The sequence below is a fragment of the Rattus rattus genome, chromosome 18 (assembly GCF_011064425.1).
Source record: "Rattus rattus isolate New Zealand chromosome 18, Rrattus_CSIRO_v1, whole genome shotgun sequence".
In the NCBI taxonomy this organism is placed as follows: Eukaryota; Metazoa; Chordata; class Mammalia; order Rodentia; family Muridae; genus Rattus; species Rattus rattus.
The window spans coordinates 49,217,901-49,237,593 of NC_046171.1; the positions used below are offsets into that span (position 1 = coordinate 49,217,901).

At 39.5% G+C, this 19,693-nt stretch overlaps 1 protein-coding gene across 1 annotated transcript in view; it reads left to right on the forward strand.

The window, feature by feature from the left end:
• Positions 1-10,715, forward strand: part of Ascc3 (activating signal cointegrator 1 complex subunit 3) — a 274,305-nt gene extending 263,590 nt beyond the window's left edge. Inside the window, exons 43-44 of the mRNA XM_032888665.1 lie at positions 5,870-6,045; positions 9,961-10,715. Of these exons, the coding sequence (XP_032744556.1) occupies positions 5,870-6,045; positions 9,961-10,102 (318 nt within the window). The 3' untranslated portion in view covers positions 10,103-10,715. The remainder of the gene's footprint in view (positions 1-5,869; positions 6,046-9,960) is intronic.
• Positions 10,716-19,693: the final 8,978 nt, after the last annotated feature.

The window sequence follows — 19,693 nt, forward strand, 5'->3', positions numbered from 1 at the left end:
TTAAGGACATTAAACTCTTAAGAAGCATGCCCTGGAGTATCTTGATGTTCAGGACCTACAGAACACTAGATGCAGGTGAGTTTGAGGTCTTCCTCCTTAGTCCTCGGTGTCTGAGTAAGACACTAAACTTTCCTCCTTAGTCCTCGGTGTCTGAATAAGACACTAAACTTTCCTGCTTAGTCCTCGGTGTCTGAGTAAGACACTAAACTTTCCTCCTTAGTCCTCAGTGTCTGAGTAAGACACTAAACTTTCCTCCTTAGTCCTCAGTGTCTGAGTAAGACACTAAACTTTCCTCCTTAGTCCTCAGTGTCTGAGTAAGACACTAAACTTTCCTCCTTAGTCCTCAGTGTCTGAGTAAGACACTAAACTTTCCTCCTTAGTCCTCAGTGTCTGAGTAAGACACTAAACTTTCCTCCTTAGTCCTCAGTGTCTGAGTAAGACACTAAACTTTCCTGCTTAGTCCTCGGTGTCTGAGTAAGACACTAAACTTTCCTCCTTAGTCCTCAGTGTCTGAATAAGACACTAAACTTTCCTCCTTAGTCCTCAGTGTCTGAGTAAGACACTAAACTTTCCTCCTTAGTCCTCGGTGTCTGAGTAAGACACTAAACTTTCCTCCTTAGTCCTCAGTGTCTGGTAAGACACTAAACTTTCCTCCTTAGTCCTCAGTGTCTGTAAGACACTAAACTTTCCTCCTTAGTCCTCAGTGTCTGAATAAGACACTAAACTTTCCTCCTTAGTCCTCAGTGTCTGAGTAAGACACTAAACTTTCCTCCTTAGTCCTCGGTGTCTGAATAAGACACTAAACTTTCCTGCTTAGTCCTCAGTGTCTGAGTAAGACAATAAACTTTCCTCCTTAGTCCTCGGTGTCTGAGTAAGACACTAAACTTTCCGAGGCTCAGTTGCCACATCTGCCTACTTCCTTGCGTTTAAGAAAGCTTTGTCAATTTCGTGCATGTACAGTGATTTTATTGTATATTGCTGTGCTCTCTTCTGTAGCCTGATACCTAAATCATTCAAGTCTTAGAAGACCAAGTAATGTAGGAAGATTGGTTTTAAGTGCCATCATAACTGAAGTAGGAAAGACTTAGTCTCCCTGTCAGACTGGTGGTTTCCGGCCTTGCTGCGGTTAGAAGTGTGCCCTGACGAGTGAGGTTGCAGCTACACAAAATGGTCAGTGACTCTGTACTGTTGTGAAATCCTACTACTGCAACCTTTGTTTGATCTCTAACACCACAATTTTATCAATATAAATATCAACTAAATACCTCTGTCATGGCAAGACTTTACTGGGAACATTCTCAGATGCTAATTATCCCAAATGAGAAGACTGTTAATAATCATAGATGAAGAATAGGAGTAATTGCAAAAATAAAATCATTACCGTAGTATTCACCTTTAAAAGTAGACTTAATTGTGCTTTAAAAAAAAGAAAAGAAAAAACTAACAATTTACAACTACTTTTATAAAAGAAGCTGCCTGCCTCTGGAACACTGTGAAGTCTAAGAAAAAACTTTATTGGTATTAGTATATTTATGTCTTACAAAACCAATAGATGATCTTTGTAGTAGTCAGTCCCAAAGTAAACTTCAAGTATTATCATATTTACAGCCAGTCACGGTCCAAACTGCTACACAGTTTCAGTTTCTGGGTGGGTGGGCCTAGAACTTGCTTTGTAGCCCTTTTCCCTCCTATGAAATCATCTGAGCAGCCTAGTTCCTAAGGTGTGGCAGCATTCAGCAGGAAGTGCATCTGAGCCTGGCTCTGTGTAGCTGGCTCTCTTACCCTCACTGCTTCCATCTCGTCGGTTGGTAGGTCACAGGTCATGAACATTGTCTATTTCGTCTACATTTTCTTTCTTCTCTATTGCTCAGTTTGTCTCAAGATTTGTCAAGTTTATCTTGTTTATGTTTTCATAGATTCTGTTTCATTGATTCTTTATATTTTTTTTTCCAATTTCTATCTCATTCTTTTCTGCCCTTATAATTATTACTTCTTTCCATCCAATCTACTTTAGGGGTTGACTTGTTCTTGTTTTTCTAAGACCTTAAGGTGCTTTATTTTTTTATATTATTTTTATTGGTTATTTTGTTTATTTACATTTCAAATGTTATTCCCCCCCCCTCCCAGTTTCGCTGCCAAAAACCCCCATTCCATCCCCTTTCCCTGTCTCCATGAAGGTGCTCTCACCCACCCACCCACCGCCTTAGCATTCCCCTACTCTGAGTAATCAAGCCTTCACAAGACCAAGAGCTTCTCCCAGACAAGACCATCCTTTGATACATATGCAACTGGAGTCATGTGTCACTCCATGTGTACTCTTTGGTTGGTGGTTTAGTCCCTTGGAGCTTTGAGGTATCTGGTTGGTTGATATTATTCTTCCTATGGAGTTGCAAATCCCCTCAGCTCCTTCAGTCCTTCCCCTAAGTCCTCCATTGGGATCCCCATGCTTAGTCCAATCAAGCATCCACATCTGCATTCCCGTCAGCAAGCATTTCTTGGCATCAGCAATAGTGTCTAGGTTTAGTGTCTGCAGATGGACTGGATCCCCAGGTAGGGCAGTCTCTGGATAGCTTTCCTTCAGTCTCCGTTCCACTCTTTGTCCCTGTATTTCCTTTAGACAGATGCGATTCTGGGTTAAAATTTTGTGAATGGTGGATGGTCCCTCCCTCAACTGGGGGCCGTGCCTAACCTCTGGATATAGTCTCTACAGGTTCTCTCCCCCTTTTTTGGGGGGTATTTCAGCTAATGTCATCCCATTGGATCCTGGGAGTCTCTTGTATTTCTGGCATCTGGGACTTTCTGGTGGCTACTGCCAGCTCCCCATCCCCCATTGCTACACACCTCTGTTCAATTTCCTTACCCTCTGAACATCTCGACCATCTCCTCCCACACCTAATCCTACCCTTCCCTTTTTTTTTCCTCTCCTCCTCCTCCTCTCTTCCTCCCAAGACCCTCCCACCCTCATGATTATTTTGTTCCCCCTTCTAAGTAGTACTGAGGCACCCATACTTTGGTCTTCCTTGTTGACCTTCAAATGGTCTGCGAGTTGTATCATGGGTATTCTGAGCTTTTTTTTCTAATTACCATTTATCAGTGAATGCATACCATGTGTGTTCTTTTGTGACTAGGTTACCTCACTCAGGATGATATGTTCTAGTTCATTCCATTTGATTAGGAATTTCATGAAGTCATTGTTTTTAATGGCTGAGTAGTACTCCATTGTGTAAATGCACCACATTTTCTGTATCTGTTCCTCTGTTGAAGGACGTCTGGGTTTTTTCCAGCTTCTGGCTGATAAGGCTGCTATGAACATAGTGGAGCATGTGTCCTTGTTATATGTTGGAGCATCTTTTGGGTATATGCCCAAGAAAGGTATAGTTGGGTCCTCAGGTAGTACTCTATCCAGTTTTCTGAGGAACCACCAGACTGATTTCCAGAGTGGTTGTACCAGCTTGCAATCCCACCAGCAATGGAGGAGTTTTCTTTCTCCACATCCTTGCCAGCATCTGCTGTCACCTGTGGATATATAGCTATAAAAACTCCTCTTTTGGAACCACTTGAATTTTATTTAATAGGTTGCGCTGTTCTGTACTTTCATTTCATCCAGTTATAGTGGCTTTATAATTCTTCTCTTTGTTTTTCAGTGACACAATTTTCTGATTCTGTAATGTGTTGTTCATTCTCTGTGAGTTTGTATATGTTCTTTAATTTCTCTTACTATTGATTTAATTTTAATTTTTCTAATCACAAAATGCAATGAATTACTTCAGTTTTCTTCTATTAGTATTTTTCCTACCCTAATACATGGGCTATTTTAGAGAAACTTCTATGGTCTTCTGAGACAAGCAGCATCTGCAGTGTTTGGTAGAAAATTCTCTAGATGTCTGTTAAGTCCATTTGCTCTACAGTACCTGTAATTGTGGTTTTGTGGTTTTGTGGTTGTTTCTTTTGCTTAGAGGATCTAATGTCACCTGCTGCTGGTAGTATATTGAAATGAATCTGCATCCCTCAGTATTTGCTTATGAACTTGCATTATACCAATGTTTAGTGTGTGTAGCTTTAGCACTGAAGTATCCCCTGGAGGGTTGCTCCCTTTATCTTGGAAAGTGACTTCTTTAACTCTTCTCATTAATTGTAGTTAGAAGACTATTTTTTTTTTCAGCAAGGCCCACACCTCCTAGCTCCTCGTTTCATGAATGTTTTGTGTGTGTGTGTGTGTGTGTGTAAGGATGTATATCTCTGAGAATTAAATAGATTTATTGGAGGCAACAAATATTTGACTCTTTTGGGGGGTGAGCATACATGGTGTGTGTGCAGGTGCATGTGCACAGGTATATGTGGAAGCTAGAGGTTGAGATTGGATATCTTCTTTGGTCAACTCCTAACCTTAGATATTGACTCAAGTCCCGCACTTGAACCTGACACTCACTGATTCAGCTTGTCTCCCAAATTAACCTGAAAGAATTCCTTGTGTCTGCTTCTTAAGTGCTAAGATTATAAGTGGACTGCCACAGGCACCAGGCATTTATGTGGGTCCTGAACATTCACACACTCCAGTCTTCATACTTACACAGCAAACTCCTTACCCATTGAGCTATCTGCCCAGCCCCTGGATTAATTTTAAATCCATCTTCTACTCTTTTCTTTTGAAAAATTGAATCCACTAACATTCAGTTACCATTGACAAGTGTACATTAATTCCTCTCATTTCATTGACTTCCTACTGTTTAGTGCTTTCTTATTGTTTAACTTCTGTTCTAGCATGGCTTACAGTTTTCCTATGGATCTGCTTATCTTCCTCTACCAAATGATTCCCTCAACAAATCCTTAATTTGTGCTTGGCATGGGAACTTTTTCCTTTTTCCTTACTTTGACTCAAAAAGGTGCTGAATATTGTGATATGGATTGACGGTTACTGTCTCTCAGAACTCAGTAGCTTGTTATATATTCTAGTAGGTTTTAGATTTCTATTCAGAAATCATCAGTTCTCCTGATGCATTCAACTTTATGAGACTTGGTTCCTTCTGTATATTTAATATAATCTGACACAGGAAAGCTCTTTGCTTGTTTGCTTGGCATCTTAAATGCCTCATATATCTACATAAACTTCTCATTTCCTAGATTTGGAAAATCTGTTTTTATTAAATGTATTTTCTATACCTTTAGCTTGTCCTTCTCACTGGCCCTAGGGCTTACTGAGGAGCTAAGCTGGCTCACAAGCCCTGGGGATGCTCTTGTCTCCACCTCTCTAGTTCTGAGATTAAAGGCATGTACCACCATGCCCAACCTTTTATACATGGATACAGGAATCCAAACTCAGATCTTCATAATCTCTCCACCCACCTGAGTGCCTCTGTTGCATCCTGTACTTTCTCCCTTAATTCCTTCAGCAGCTTGTTTGAATTATTTTTAATGTATTCAGTGACAAAATTATTTGATGACATCAAGAATTTTATATCATTAAATATTCCTAAAATCCTTCACTTAAATGATCTTTTGGAGGAACTTTTATAATTTACTGTTCTTGGGAATCTGTTATTTTAGAATTGACCATTTTTCCCAGAAATCACATTGCCATGATTTTTATATTTATTGTTTCTTTGTTGGGACTTGCCTGCTTGGGCTTAGATCATTAGTTGGATTTTGGGTTTTGTTGTTGATGTTGTTGTTGTTGTTGTTGTTGTTGTTGTTGTTTATTTGTTCATTTGTTAGTTTAAAACCAAATGAGAACAGAAGAAACTAAGACATACAGATAGATGTGTTTGAGTTGTGTGGACTCACGGCCTTCAGGTGAAACAGCATTAACCATAGCCAACAGAAGAGAAAACAGAGCTATTCGTAATGTTTTATCTCGTTTTCTGGTTTTCAGGGAAAACATGACAATCACGCAGTTACTCCTCGATTTCCAAAATTAAAAGATGAAGGGTGGCTTTTGATATTAGGAGAAGTGGATAAGAGAGAGCTGGTGGCTGTAAAACGCGTAGGATTTGTTCGAACTCATCACGAGGCTTCCATCTCTTTCTTTACTCCGGAAGCACCTGGAAGGTAAGTAGACCCTTATACAAGTTCCAAGGTTGTGATGGTGGTGTGTCTGTCCTGAAAACCCTGTCTTCATTAGCGTATGTACTAATGACCCTCTCCCCTGCACCTCTGTTAATGCTCATGCTTGCATAGGTGTTCAAGCTAATTTCTTTTTGTTTTTTTAATTTTTTATTAGATGTATTTCTTTACTTAATTTCAAAGGTTATTCCACTTCCTGGTTTCCTATCCATAATTCCCCATCCCCTCCCCTCCCCTCCTCCTCCCCCATACAGGTATTCCCCCCATACATCCCTCTTACTGCCCCCCTATATTCCCCTGCACTGGGGGTCCAACCTTGGCAGGACCAAGGGCTTCCCCTTCCACTGGTGCCCCAACAAGGCTATTCTCTGCTACGTATGCAGTTGGAGCCCTGGGTCAGTCCATGTATAGTCTTTGGGTAATAGTTTAGTCCCTGGAAGCTCTAGTTGGTTGGCATTGTTTTTATGGGGTTGCAAGCTCTTTCAATACTTCCTCTAATTCCCCCCAAAGGGGTCCTATTCTCAGTTCGGTGGTTTGCTGCTAGCTTGACCTCTGTATTGGACATGTTCTGGATGTGTGTCTCAGGAAAGATCTATATCCGATCCCTTTCAGCATGCATTTTCTAGCTTCATTAATCTTAACTAGTTTTGGTGGCTGTGTATATATGGGCCACATGTGGGTCAGGCTCTGAATGGCCATTCCTTGAGTCGCTGGTCTAAACTTTGCTTCCATAACCCCTCCTATGGATATTTTTTCCCCTTTTAAGAAGGAGTAGGAGCATCTGCATTTTGGTCATCCTTCTTCTTGAGCTTCCTGTGGTCTGTGGATTGCATCTTGGGTAATTTGAGCTTTTTGGCTAATATCCACTTATCAATGAGTACATACCAAGTGTGTTTTTCTGTGATTGAGTAACATCACTCAGGATGATATTTTCTAGTTCATTCCATTTGCCTATGAATTTCTTGAAGTCATTGTTTTTGATAGCTTAGTAGTACTCCATTGTGTAGATGTACCACAGTTTTTTTAATCTATTCCTCTGTTGAAGGGCATCTGGGTTCTTTCCAGCTTCTGGCTATTATAAATAAGGCTGCTATGAACAGAGTGGAGCATGTGTCTTTGTTGTACGTTGGACCATCTTTTTGGTATATGCCCAAGAAAGGTATAGCTGGGTCCTCAGGTAGTGGACTGTCCAATTTTCTGAGGAACCTCCAGACTGATTTCCAGAGTGGTTGTACCAGTTTGCAATCCCACCAACAATGGAGGAGTGTTCCTCTTTCTCCACATCCTCGCCAGAATCTGCTGTCACCTGAGTTTTTGATCTTAGCCATTCTGACTGGTGTGAGGTGGAATCTCAGGGTTGTTTTGATTTGCATTTCCCTAATGACTAAGGATGTTGAACATTTCTTTAGGTGCTTTTTGGCCATTCGATAATCCTTAACTGAGAATTTTTTTTTTAGCTCTGTACCCCATTTTTAATAGGGTTATTTGGCTCCCTGCAGTCTAACTTCTTGAGTTCTTTGTATATTTTGGATATTAGCCCTCTATCAGATGTAGGATTGGTAAAGATCTTTTCCCAATCTGTTGGTTGCCGTTTTGTCCTAATGACAGTGTCTTTTGCTTTACAAAAGCTTTGCAGTTTTATGAGGTCCCATTTGTTGATTCTCGATCTTAAGAGCATAAGCCATTGGTGTTTTGTTCAGGAAAATTTCCCCAGTGCCCATATGTTCGAGACTCTTCCCCACTTTTTCTTCTATTAGATTGAGTGTATCTGGTTTGATATGGAGGTCCTTGATCCACTTGGACTTAAGCTTTGTACTTGGTAATAAGAATGGATCAATTTGCATTCTTCTATATGCTGACTGCCAGTTGAACCAGCACCATTTGTCGAAAATGCTATCTTTCTTCCATTGGATCAATTTAGCTCCTTTGTCAAACATCAAGTGGCTATAGGTGTGTGGGTTCTGGGTCTTCAGTTCTGTTCCACTGGTCTATCTGCCACTTTGTACCAATACCATACAGTTTTTATGATTATTGCTCTGTAATACTGCTTGAAGTCAGGGATGGTGATTCCCCTAGAAGTTCTTTTATTGTTGAGTATAGTTTTTGCTATCCTGGGGTTTTTTGTTTTTTGTTTTTTGTTTGTTTTTTTTTTTTTTTGTTATTCCAAATGAATTTGCAAATTGCTCTTTCTATCTCTATAAAGAATTGAGTAGGAATTTTGACAGGGATTGCATTGAATACGTAGATTGCTTTTGGCAAAATGGCCATTTTTTACTATATTAATCCTGCCAATCCATGAGCATGGAAGGTCTTTCCATCTTCTGAGATCTTTCTCAATTTCTTTCTTCAGAGATTTGAAGTTCTCGTCATACAGATCTTTCACTTGCTTGGTTAAAGTCACACCAAGATATTTTATGTTATTTGGAACTATTGTGAAGGATGTCATTTCCTTAATTTCTTTCTCAGCCTGATTATCCTTTGAGTAGAGGAAGGCTACTGATTTGTTTGAGTTAATTTTATATGCCGACACTTTGCTGAAGTTGTTTCCTTCTATGAAGCCACAATTGCTCTTACACCGAAACCACACAAAGACCCAACAAAGAAAGAGAAGTTCAGACCAATTTCCCTTATGAATATTGACGCAGAAATACTCAATAAAATTCTTGCAAACTGAATCCAACAACACATCAAAACGATCATCCACCATGATTAAGTAGGCTTCATCCCAGGGATGCAGGGATGGCTTAATATACGGAAAACCATCAATGTAATCCACCATATAAACAAACTCGAAGATAAGAACCACATGGTCATTTCATTAGATGCTTCATGATAAAAGTCCTGGAAAAATCAGGAATCCAAAGCCCATATCTAAACATAGTAAAAGCAATATACAGCAAACCAGTAGCTAACATCAAACTAAATGGAGAGAAACTTGAAGCAATCCCACTAAAATCAGGAACTAGGCAAGGCTGCCCACTCTCTCCCTACTTATTCAATATAGTTCTTGAAGTCCTAGCCAGAGCAATCAAACAGTGAAAGGAGGTCAAAGGAATACAAATTGGAAGGTAAGAAATCAAAATATCACTATTTGCAGATGATATGATAGTGTACTTAAGCGACTCCAAAAGTTCCACCAGAGAACTACTTAACCTGATAAACAACCTCAAGCTAATTTCTTAATCCCAACTTTGCTTCATAAAAGAGAAAAGATTGCTAGGGCTGTCAGAGGACAGCCATGCTAGGTGCTTGTCTATGAACACATTGTAGCATCAATAATGGGTCAGCCCTTCGTGCACCCCCATGAGAGGGATTCCAGTTTAGGCCAGTCACTGGAAAACCTTGAGAGGCCCTACCAGCAGCTGACCAAGACAGATGCAGATACTTATACCCAACCTTTGGACTGAAGTTGGGGACCTCTATGGAGGAATTAGGGGAAGAATTGAAGGAGTTGAAGGGGAGGTTGACCCCATAGGAAGACCAGCAGTCTTAACTAACCCAGACTAACCAGTCTTAACTAACCCTGCAAGATCCCAGAGTCTGCACCACCAACCAGGAGCATACAAGGGCTGGTCGGAGATACCCCTGGCACATATACAGCAGAGAACTTCCTGGACTCAGGACTGGCCTCAGTGGGAGAAGATACACCTAATCCTTGAAAGACTTCAGGCCATAGGGAAGGGGGATACCCAGGGATGGGGGACACCTTCTTAGAGCAAGGAGTAGGGAGAATGGTTTGAGGAACTAGGTAGGGGATGTGGGGAGCTGGAATGTAAATAAAGATTAAAGCTTGGCTGCAAATTTACATTTCATCTCCAGATTTATTGGTGCATTTTATATACAGTGATGTATTCGTAAAGGCCTTATCACCCACACGAATAATGTTCTTCTATCTTTCAGATATATCTTTACCCTGTATCTCATGAGTGACTGTTACCTCGGCCTAGACCAGCAGTATGACATCTTTCTCAATGTCACAAAAGCAGACATCTCCAAACAGATCAACACAGAAGTCCCTGATGTCTCAACTGACTTGGCATAATACACAGGCCATTGAACCAAGGAGCTGAGTCTCGGCTGCTCAGTCATGTGGACAAGCTGAATTACTTGGTGTCTGCCTTGGCAAAATCAACTTCAAACCTAAAAACAACTAGGAAATTGACAGCAGCCACAGTGTTGATTCCAGCTACATTAGCCACAGAGGCCTTTTAGGAACTGCTGCCTTTTGTAACAGATTTGTGGGTTTCTTTACATGTAAGATAAGTAAGCTCTAGTATCATTTTTAAGTCGTGTATGTTGGAGTGATAGTTATGGGTTATCAAACTTTGCATCTCATGATGTACTGTTTACATGAATACCAGCTACTCTTTTTTTCTAAAGAAAATTACATTGTGATGTGACGGGTTAAAAGTTTAAGCAACTTAAAATATATAATTCTATGACGTGATACAAAGTTGATCTTATTAGCAAAATTCATACTTTGGTTTGATCACATATAAAAATAGCTTCACAGATTTCTTATAAATGATAGTAATATATGATATGAAATTATATTGCAGAGATCAATGACTTTTCAAAGATCATACACTGATCTTGGAAAATGTGAACACTGTAACTGGTGGAAATAAAATATATAGAGTGCTCCTTCCAGACAAGCTACTCTCTTTTTTCTCACGTTACTGCCCCATTATATCCTCTGTTTTTCTTACCACTTTTAATGGCCAAGAATTTTGACAGTATTTAAAATTAGACAAATCCTAATTTTTAGAATTTGGCCTACAACTTCAAAGTGTTTGGTGTTGATGGTTGTTGTTCTTTAAGAAAACATACAATGATGAAACATTTGAGTGATCTGTCTTACAAATTAGAGGTTTCCTTTTTTTTTTTTACTCTTTGGTGGTTTCCTGCATGTATAAAGTACATCCTGCTCACGTTCAGTCCTCAGTCCTCTCACATGCCTGCCCCTGCCATCACCCTCCTTGCCTGCTGTCCTCATCCTGCTTTCTTACCATGTTGTTTGTGAATGCACTGAATGTGCCCCGGGCTGTCTAGATGAGCATGGTTTAGGGTTAGCCCCAAGAGCATGAGAACTCAACAGTGACTCCCTCTTGCCCGGCCTCAACAGCCTTCCCTGGGAAGGGCTAGGGCTCTGAGTCCTCCTCCATCCGTGACTGAGTGTGGATACATGCAGTCTCGTGCGTGCAGCCTGTGAGTTCATGGTCATGATGGCCCCACCATTCCTTGAGATAATGTCACAGCCCTTCTTCTCATGATCTAGCGCTTAGATTTGTATGCCTCCTCTTCCATAATGACCCCTGTAAAGCATAGGGGTGATATAATTGCCCCAGACTAAATCCTCAACAGTTACTTCTTAGTATGTTGATTAACCATGAGCCTTAGAAAAGAATCACTGTTAAAAGAAAACAAAAACAAAAGCTGCTTCATGAGTGCTGAAAGCAGCACTTGTCTATAGGCATAAACATAAGAATTTAGGAAACAGTTTCATACAAGTCCACTTAACAAACAATAGTAGTAATTGTAGTAATTTCTCTAGAGAGCCTAGACCATGGACTTTTGACCAGCTGATGGTACGAGGCATGAATTCCCTCCTGTGAAGCTGACCTCTGATACAAACAGAAAGCCATTGGTTACCTCCTAAAACTTATGCCGCTGTTGTACCAGTGGGTATGTTTTACCTGGCAGGTAAGTATTATAGTACACAAGATACACCACTGGATGGCACCACTGATGTCTACTCCACATCTGGCTGCATAGCACCTTCCAACATTGTGAAAGCTAGTAAGCAGGGAGGAAACTTCCAGGTCAGTTTCAGCTTCATTTTTCTGTGTGCTACAACTATAATATGTGATGTCTTCAGCAATGGGATTTTACCTTCAAGTTCTGATCCACAACCAAGGGCAAGGGCTATAGCACATTTAGGGGGCTTTTGGATCTTCTTGATAAACAAGTCAGAGAGAAATATCCTGCACTCAGCACTGTATTTGATTACCTTTGGTTTCTGTAGTTAGCATTATATCCAATAGTTCCAGTGAAAGAATGCTGCATAGGGAGTTAATAGAGTGGTTTTTTGAGTACCCACAGTTCCCTTCATCTAAGAACATCTGTTACTAAGGGCATTTTGAAAAGGCCATATGGAATCTATTATACTATGGGCACTTCCTAAAATATATACTTAGGCAAATATAAAGAGGTTTAATAAAGTTACAGTACAACAGAGAAACAACACACACCCCATTAGTCACCTCATGCTAGCAAATAACCCCAGTACTGGGAACGAGTTGCCTCTTGTTGAGTTGTTGGTCAATGGAGCCCTGTATATTCACAAGCATAACAGGATTACAGGATATTACCAATCTTGGCTACCCTTGAGAACTTGCAGAAGATACCATATTTACATCACAAAATATAAAGAAATCAAACTGTTACTCACCTGAAAGCTTCATTCCTACTGGGTTGTGTTCGTTGTACTAGAAGGTGCAATGGTCACTACAGTGGGAAATGACAACCATCATCTCACCCAGCTGTGAACCCTGCAAACTACAACAGTGAGTACCCTGACAAGATTGACAAGATACTGCTGGTGCAATAGTGGCCCAAATGTTATGGGAGTAACCAACCACTTTCTGATTTGAGATCCACTCCATGAGATGACACCCATACCTGGTGCTAATAATGGGGCCAAGGCCCAGTAGCTAGATAAGTCATAGGCCCCGGAGGAGAACCAAGTGCTACTATTCTGCTACACAGACATACTATTAAAATGTTTTCTAATAACTTACTGCTATACCCATACATCAGTGCATTTTTCAACCCTCAACAGACAAATGTCTACTTGCAGTAAATAACAACTAATACAGAATTCTTATTCAACTGGCCAACAGGCAGAGAATAAGAAACTGGAATAGAGCTGAAGAGATAGATGGCTTAGCGCTTAAGAGTATGTATTATTCTTGCAGAGAACATGAGATCAGTTGCCTCTGGTAACACATGCATGCACGTGCATAAACACACACGTGCACAAACAATGCTAAAGTTTTAAAGAGATTGTAGGGCTGGAGAGACAGCTCAGCGGTTAAGAACACTGGCTGCTCTTCCAGAGGTCCTGAGTTCAATTCCCGCAACCACATGGTGGCTCACACCCATCTGGAGTGAGGTCTGAAGCCTTCTTCTGGCAGGTAGGTATACATACAAATAGAGCAATCCTCCACATAAAATAAGTAAATATTTTTTTAAAAAAAAGAAAGATTGTGGAGTGCTCACCCCTATATACATAGCACACCCCTCAAAGCTCAGTGACCTTCATGGAAGAGAAAAGACTAGAAGACTAGTCTCTTCAAGGAAGAGACTAGAAGGCAGTGGTGGTCAGTAACATCAGGGAAACCTTTTCAGACACTACTGTAGAGCAGTTGCACATATGAACTTACAGTGGTTATGACAACATACACAAAAAAGACCTGTGAAATCACAGCAAAGGAAGGGGAAGTGGGCACAAAATCCATGCCTAGTTAATACGTTATTGGTATTTGATTGTTTATAGGAAGAGGTTTTTTTCAATGGTGACACCTCTTGTAAGTCAGTCATGTTCTGACCCAGGAACACTCTCGAGTTGGATATACAAACTAGACTCATTGAGAGGGTCACTCAAAGTTAGGAGGGATGAGAGGATAGTTGTAGAAGGAGTTGAGGGCAGGGTGAATATGTTCAAAATACATTGTATGCAATTCAAAACATGAAAATACTGCTTAAAAATTTTTTTAAAGAAGGCTTAGATTGCAAGAAATAAGAACCTGAGTAGCCAATAAAACAGAAGCACTGAATAAATAAATTGTGGCCCTAGTATGCTGACCACACTCCAGGGAAAGACCACATATCCAAAAATTTGCATAAATTTGTCTTTAAGCATTAAAAATAACTTTTTAAAAGGACACAGAGTTGGGTGGGTAGGGAAGTGGGGTGGATCTGGGAAGAGTTTGGGGAGGAGACAGAATATGATATTTTTCTGGAAAAGGGATAAAACAATCTGAGAACTAATATTTTTTATATTTTTTCCACTTTGTGGGATGTTTATGTTTTTAGATGAAATAGAATTATATCAATTTCCTTCCTCCCCTTTCTACCTCTAACCCATCCCAGCTACCTTCATTCAAACCCCTTCCAGTCCATTCCCCCTCTTGTCAATAACCTTTTCCTCCTTATTATTGTTACACACATGTGTATTGGTTGTGTGTGAATGGTTTAAAAAATGACCACTGCTTTGGAAATTGTGTCAAGGAAAAGAATAACTCTGGCTTCTCTCACTAACTATCCAAACTGTCACTAGCAGTGAACCAGCAATGACAGGTGCTAGTTTAGCACCACTATAACAAATACCATCACAATTTAAGATGAAGAAATGTTTGTTTTGGCTGGTGGTTTCAGAGTTCCCAGTCTATGGTAAGCTGGCTCCATTATTTAGTTAGAGCCGAGCTGCCTACGTCATAGCAGTCAGGAATCAGAGAGCAACAAACTAGAAGGGGCCAGGACAAGGTACCTTCACTCTATGGCCCTTCAAGCCTAGTACTTGGGATCCACCTCCTCAGCCTCCCAAGAAGCTGGGGTTACATTAAATCCTTCATAGTCATCCCTGAAAATACTTTCACAGATGCACTCAGTCATGGCAGGATTAACCATCACAGTGAATCTAGAGCGCACTAAGTTGGCTCAATGGACTTCTTTTAGAAAATTCACAGCATTCCTCCCTGAAACTTCACTTCTGTACACACAGGCATATGCACCCTTAGCACTACAGTAGAATTGTGATCGTCAATCTCACCTTGCTGTAAATCCTGTGATCTACAACAACCAACCTAGAAAATTATGCCCAGTGATGTCATAGTGGTACCAATGTTTTGAGAGTAACCAACCACTTTCTGATTCAATTAAAGCTCACTCCATATGGTGGACTTTATGCCTAGTACTATTAACTGGACCAAAAACTCATGACTACATAGGTCATGGCTTCTAGAAGAAAACACACTATTATTATTTTGCTAAATGGATAATAATAAACTGTATCCTTTATACCCATTGACACAGCCCTTATGAGAGATGCTTCTTTTTGCAGTAGATGGCAGTTAATGGAGACCCAGAGAGAATGAGAGACTTGGAAGTATTCAACTCAAAATATATGGTATTTTCTGTGTCTTATCCCCTCCTCCCTAAATTCACAGACCATTTCATAAGATGGGGAGAAAAGATTGTAAGAAATAGAGGGAGTAGGTGTCTAACAAAACAGTATTTGTCAGACGTACAGAGCTACTGTACTTACTACCTCAAAAGGAAGTGTGGTTGAATGCACAAGCCCTACAGAAGATGAAGCATAGACTAGGGATAGACTCAAAGTCCCCACTTTAGCTCAAGGATCGGTGATTGATGGCTGCTAGGAGAGGAAAGTTAGTTTTCTCCAAGGATGTAGACCTTGAGAAGCTACCTGGGCTTCAATAGATTGTCCTACATCATTAGAACACTTAGATACGGACCACTGGAACACTTAAAAACAGGAGGGCTGGAGCATTATACATAAAGAACACTAAGTTAGCTCGATTGATTTATTTTAGAAAAGTCACATAAAATTAGGAGGGGAAAGTGGTAGGGAAAATAGGAATGGAGAGAAGAGCTAGGTGTGGATTTATCACATTATATGTATATAAAATTCTGAGACAATAAAGAAAAATGGAACTATTTTTCTTGTGACTTAGGAATTGATACCAAAGACTTCAGTAAAGAGATGTTCTAAAAAGCATTCTTGGTAGCACATCAGCACTTATAGATATTCTTCCAAAGCTGAAAAGAGTCTGTGAATCTAGGTTTATGGCTGCCTTTTGTAACATTGTACATATGGGTAATTTAAAAAAAAAACTGAGAAGAGTAGAGTGATAAAAATAAAATTATTTCAAATGTGATTATCATTTTGTCTACCATTTAAGTTTTTAATATATTTTTGAATTGATTTTTATATGTGGTGATAGATAAGGTCTCACTTCATCCTACACATGGACATCCATTTTCTAGCACTATTTGTCCAGTTAAATGGTGGGGAGCAGATTTGAATGTTCTTTTGCACAGAACTGTACTAAGGAAATAATACTGAACTGAGTGTAAAAGAAGGTTTTTTAGTTTTCTTTCAGAGGTAAATAATGAATGTGCGTGGGAATAGATATAAGTTCAGCATGCTGCCTAATCAGTATGTATAGTAATTCTATGTAGATTAAAACATTTTTAAAATATAAATGGCTTAAATTACACAAGAGGAGATTTTGAGAGAATCGGAAAAGACAAATCGTGTTATGCTTTAAAACTATTGCACAGAAAGAAAGCTACCAGTGGACATCTTCATTATCAAATATTTCTTTTCTTTTCACAAGAGTTCAGTACAGACTGAAAACCAGTCATCACATACTTCTAGAAATAAATGGATATTGCCTCAAAGTGTTTAATAGACATTCTAACAAAGAATGCTGGTAATTTCAATTGAGCTTTCAAATAAGCTCTTCAAAGTGTAAGAACAGTCTAATTATGAGCAGTCTACCAGGAACGCATATTTTTACCAACTGCTACTTTAACACATTACTATTACCACCAGTTATGTCTGCTCTTACTAGTACAGTTTCCGCAGAGATCGAAAAGGAGCAGGTACACATTGTGAAGAAAAGCTGTGTGCACTTTTTTTCACATATTTTTATTTGTCTATTTGCTGTGTATAGGTGGTTTGCCTGCATGTGTGTGTGCACCATATGCATGCTCAGTGCCTGGGGAAGTCTGAAAAGATCTCTTATCACTGGAGTTACGTATCTGTGAGCTGCCTTGTAGGTGCTGGGAATGGATCCTATGTTCTCTGAAGGAGCTGTGCACCTAACTGCTGAGCCATCTCTCCAGCGCTATTTTATTCCTTCTTGAATGAACTCTACGTACAGAGTGATTTTTCCTTCTCAACGAAAATTTACAATTTGGGTGTAGTACCTCACATGTGGGAGTGTGAGTTGGTCATTAGAACATTCTGGGTGTGCTTCCTGGGGCATGCTTTGTTCAGGTGTTAGGGACAGAACACCCAGACACTGAGCATTCTGGATTCTGAGGACAAACATGCCACTGGCTATTTCATACCAACCACTAAGGAAGCAGAACAAAATCTGACAATAAGACCACAGGTGACCACATTGGGTGAGCATGTAAATCATAATGTATGTTACAACAGAGTTAAAGTGATTTAATCACGTGTTATAATCTCCTTTAAAGCATTTCTGTATATCCAATATTGCAGTACCAAAAACATCTGAGGACTTCCAACATTGTTTAAGCAGAAAAGCCAATTTAAGTATATGCATTTTTTAAAAGCTGCCTTTAAAAGCAAGATTTGGAGCTGGCACAATGAATCAGTAGGTAAAGGTACTTGTCACCAAGCCTGATGATCTATCATTCCTGGAACTCACATGATGAAATGAAAGGATTCTAAAAGTTGTGCCTTGACCTCCACATGTGCATCTTGGTACACACGTGTTCACACATGAACACACACACACACACACACACACACACACACACACACTAAATAATCAAGTATTTGATGTTTCATCAAAAATAGCTATTTTACACTATTTTATCCAATTTCTGAAACCTGATTTTAATTAATAAATAGTAAAGATAAAATTTGCCCCTAGCTTCTAATATAGGGGTGTTCTTAACAGAAACAAAGAGAATAATATAGATATCTTAGGCAAACCTCAACCTTATTTTCTGATCTTTTGAAAAACACATTTCTTTAAAAAACACATTACACTACAAGTAGTCTTCAGAGAAACTGAAATATTGAAGATATCAACAAACTAAAGAAAAATCTCCATGGACAGTCCCAGTTCCTGTAATATACCACAGTGATAATGCTGGCTTCTGTCCATCTGGTAAAATGCTAAAAATCTTAAACTGCAAATCTGCTGCTGTTTGCATCAATGTAACCTGGAGAGATTGGGTCTGGATTGATTGTTACTCTTCATGCTGAGAATGATTGTATTCCCATCGTCTGTTGTACTGCATCTTCTAACTCAGCTTTCTCATCTTTTATCTTTCCCCACTGTGTTAATTATTTTTGGAGGCTTGATCTCATCTCCAAACAATATATTAGAAATGCTCATGAGGATGCATTGCATAAATATTGAATGGTTCAAGACATTTTTGAGGTCGCTCAAACAGAATTTAAGTAAGTTAATTTGAGTAAGATTTTATTGAAGAAATCCAAGGACAATCCTCCCATATTTAAAATAACTAAATGTTTACAGATGTGGAATTTGCATGCACATTCCAATAAATTCGTGAATCAGCAATCGGAACACTGGAGAGTAGCTAAGAAGAGAATCCAGAAAGATGGCCCCAGTAACGGTCATAATAATTTTAAAATGAGGGGAATTCCTCAAGACAAAAATGTTTTAATAAAATCACGTAAACATGGCATAACAATGATGAAGTGTTAAGATAAAAAGGGAATATAAAGTACAGCCAAGCTGTAATTACATGTTTTATGAATTCAGCAGACGAGAAAATGAGATCTACTCCACCTGATAAACAAAAAGTGGCAACTGTAATTAAAATCAAATATCCTACATTGAACTTAAAGTCATTGGATTTGAAAACAAAGATACACACAATAAAATGAAAAAGTCTTCATGAAAATCGAAACAAAAACATTTTTGTTCTTAGCTGTTTGAGGGTTTTTTTCGCCTTTTTTTATTTATTCACTTTATATGCCCATCACTGCCCTGCCTTCCAACAACACACACACACACACACACACACACACACACACACAGTCACTTCCTCCACCCCTTTTTCCTCAGAGAGAATGGAAGACCCAGCTATTCAGCTATACCACTCCTGGGCATATACCCAAAAGATGCCCCATTACACCACAGGGACAAATAAGATCAAGGCAATAAAATATTCACCAGCTTACCCACAGAAGCAAAAATAAACATTGCGACATTCAGTTCTTCTAGATCATTACACCAATTAATATTGGAAACACACTTCAATAACCTAAAATACTGGGTCTCAAAGGCATTATCTGCAGTCTTATTTAAATAAATATCTTCTATTGAAGCATACTCCCTTACTTTTTTTCCTGACATGGCCCATACCTCTAAACTAAGTCAGATCAGGTTATCAGAGGATAAGTATGGCCAGCATTCCAGACACATGCTTAAAAGTTACTGGCGATTCACCAGGCAGTAATTTCAGCACTCTGGAGGAAGAGGCAGGTTAATCTATCTGAGTTCAGGGCCAGCCTGGTCTATAGAGAGAGTTCTAGGACAGCCAGGGTTACACAGAGAAACCTTGTCTCAAAAAGCAAAAACAAGGAAACAAATGGGTACCAGTGACTCAGTAGTCTCCTTGCAACATCCAAGTAGCAAATACAGTGGTAATAAAGCAAAACAGCACACTGAGGAATCAAAGCTCCTGGCCCACCTGTTGGCACCTTTGCACTTGGACCTCACTTTTAGAGCTCACAGGAAATAGCCGAAAGGGTTTTTAAGGATTTGCATTTTGCTAACTCCTTTTTTAATGAACTATTTCAAGCCTACCA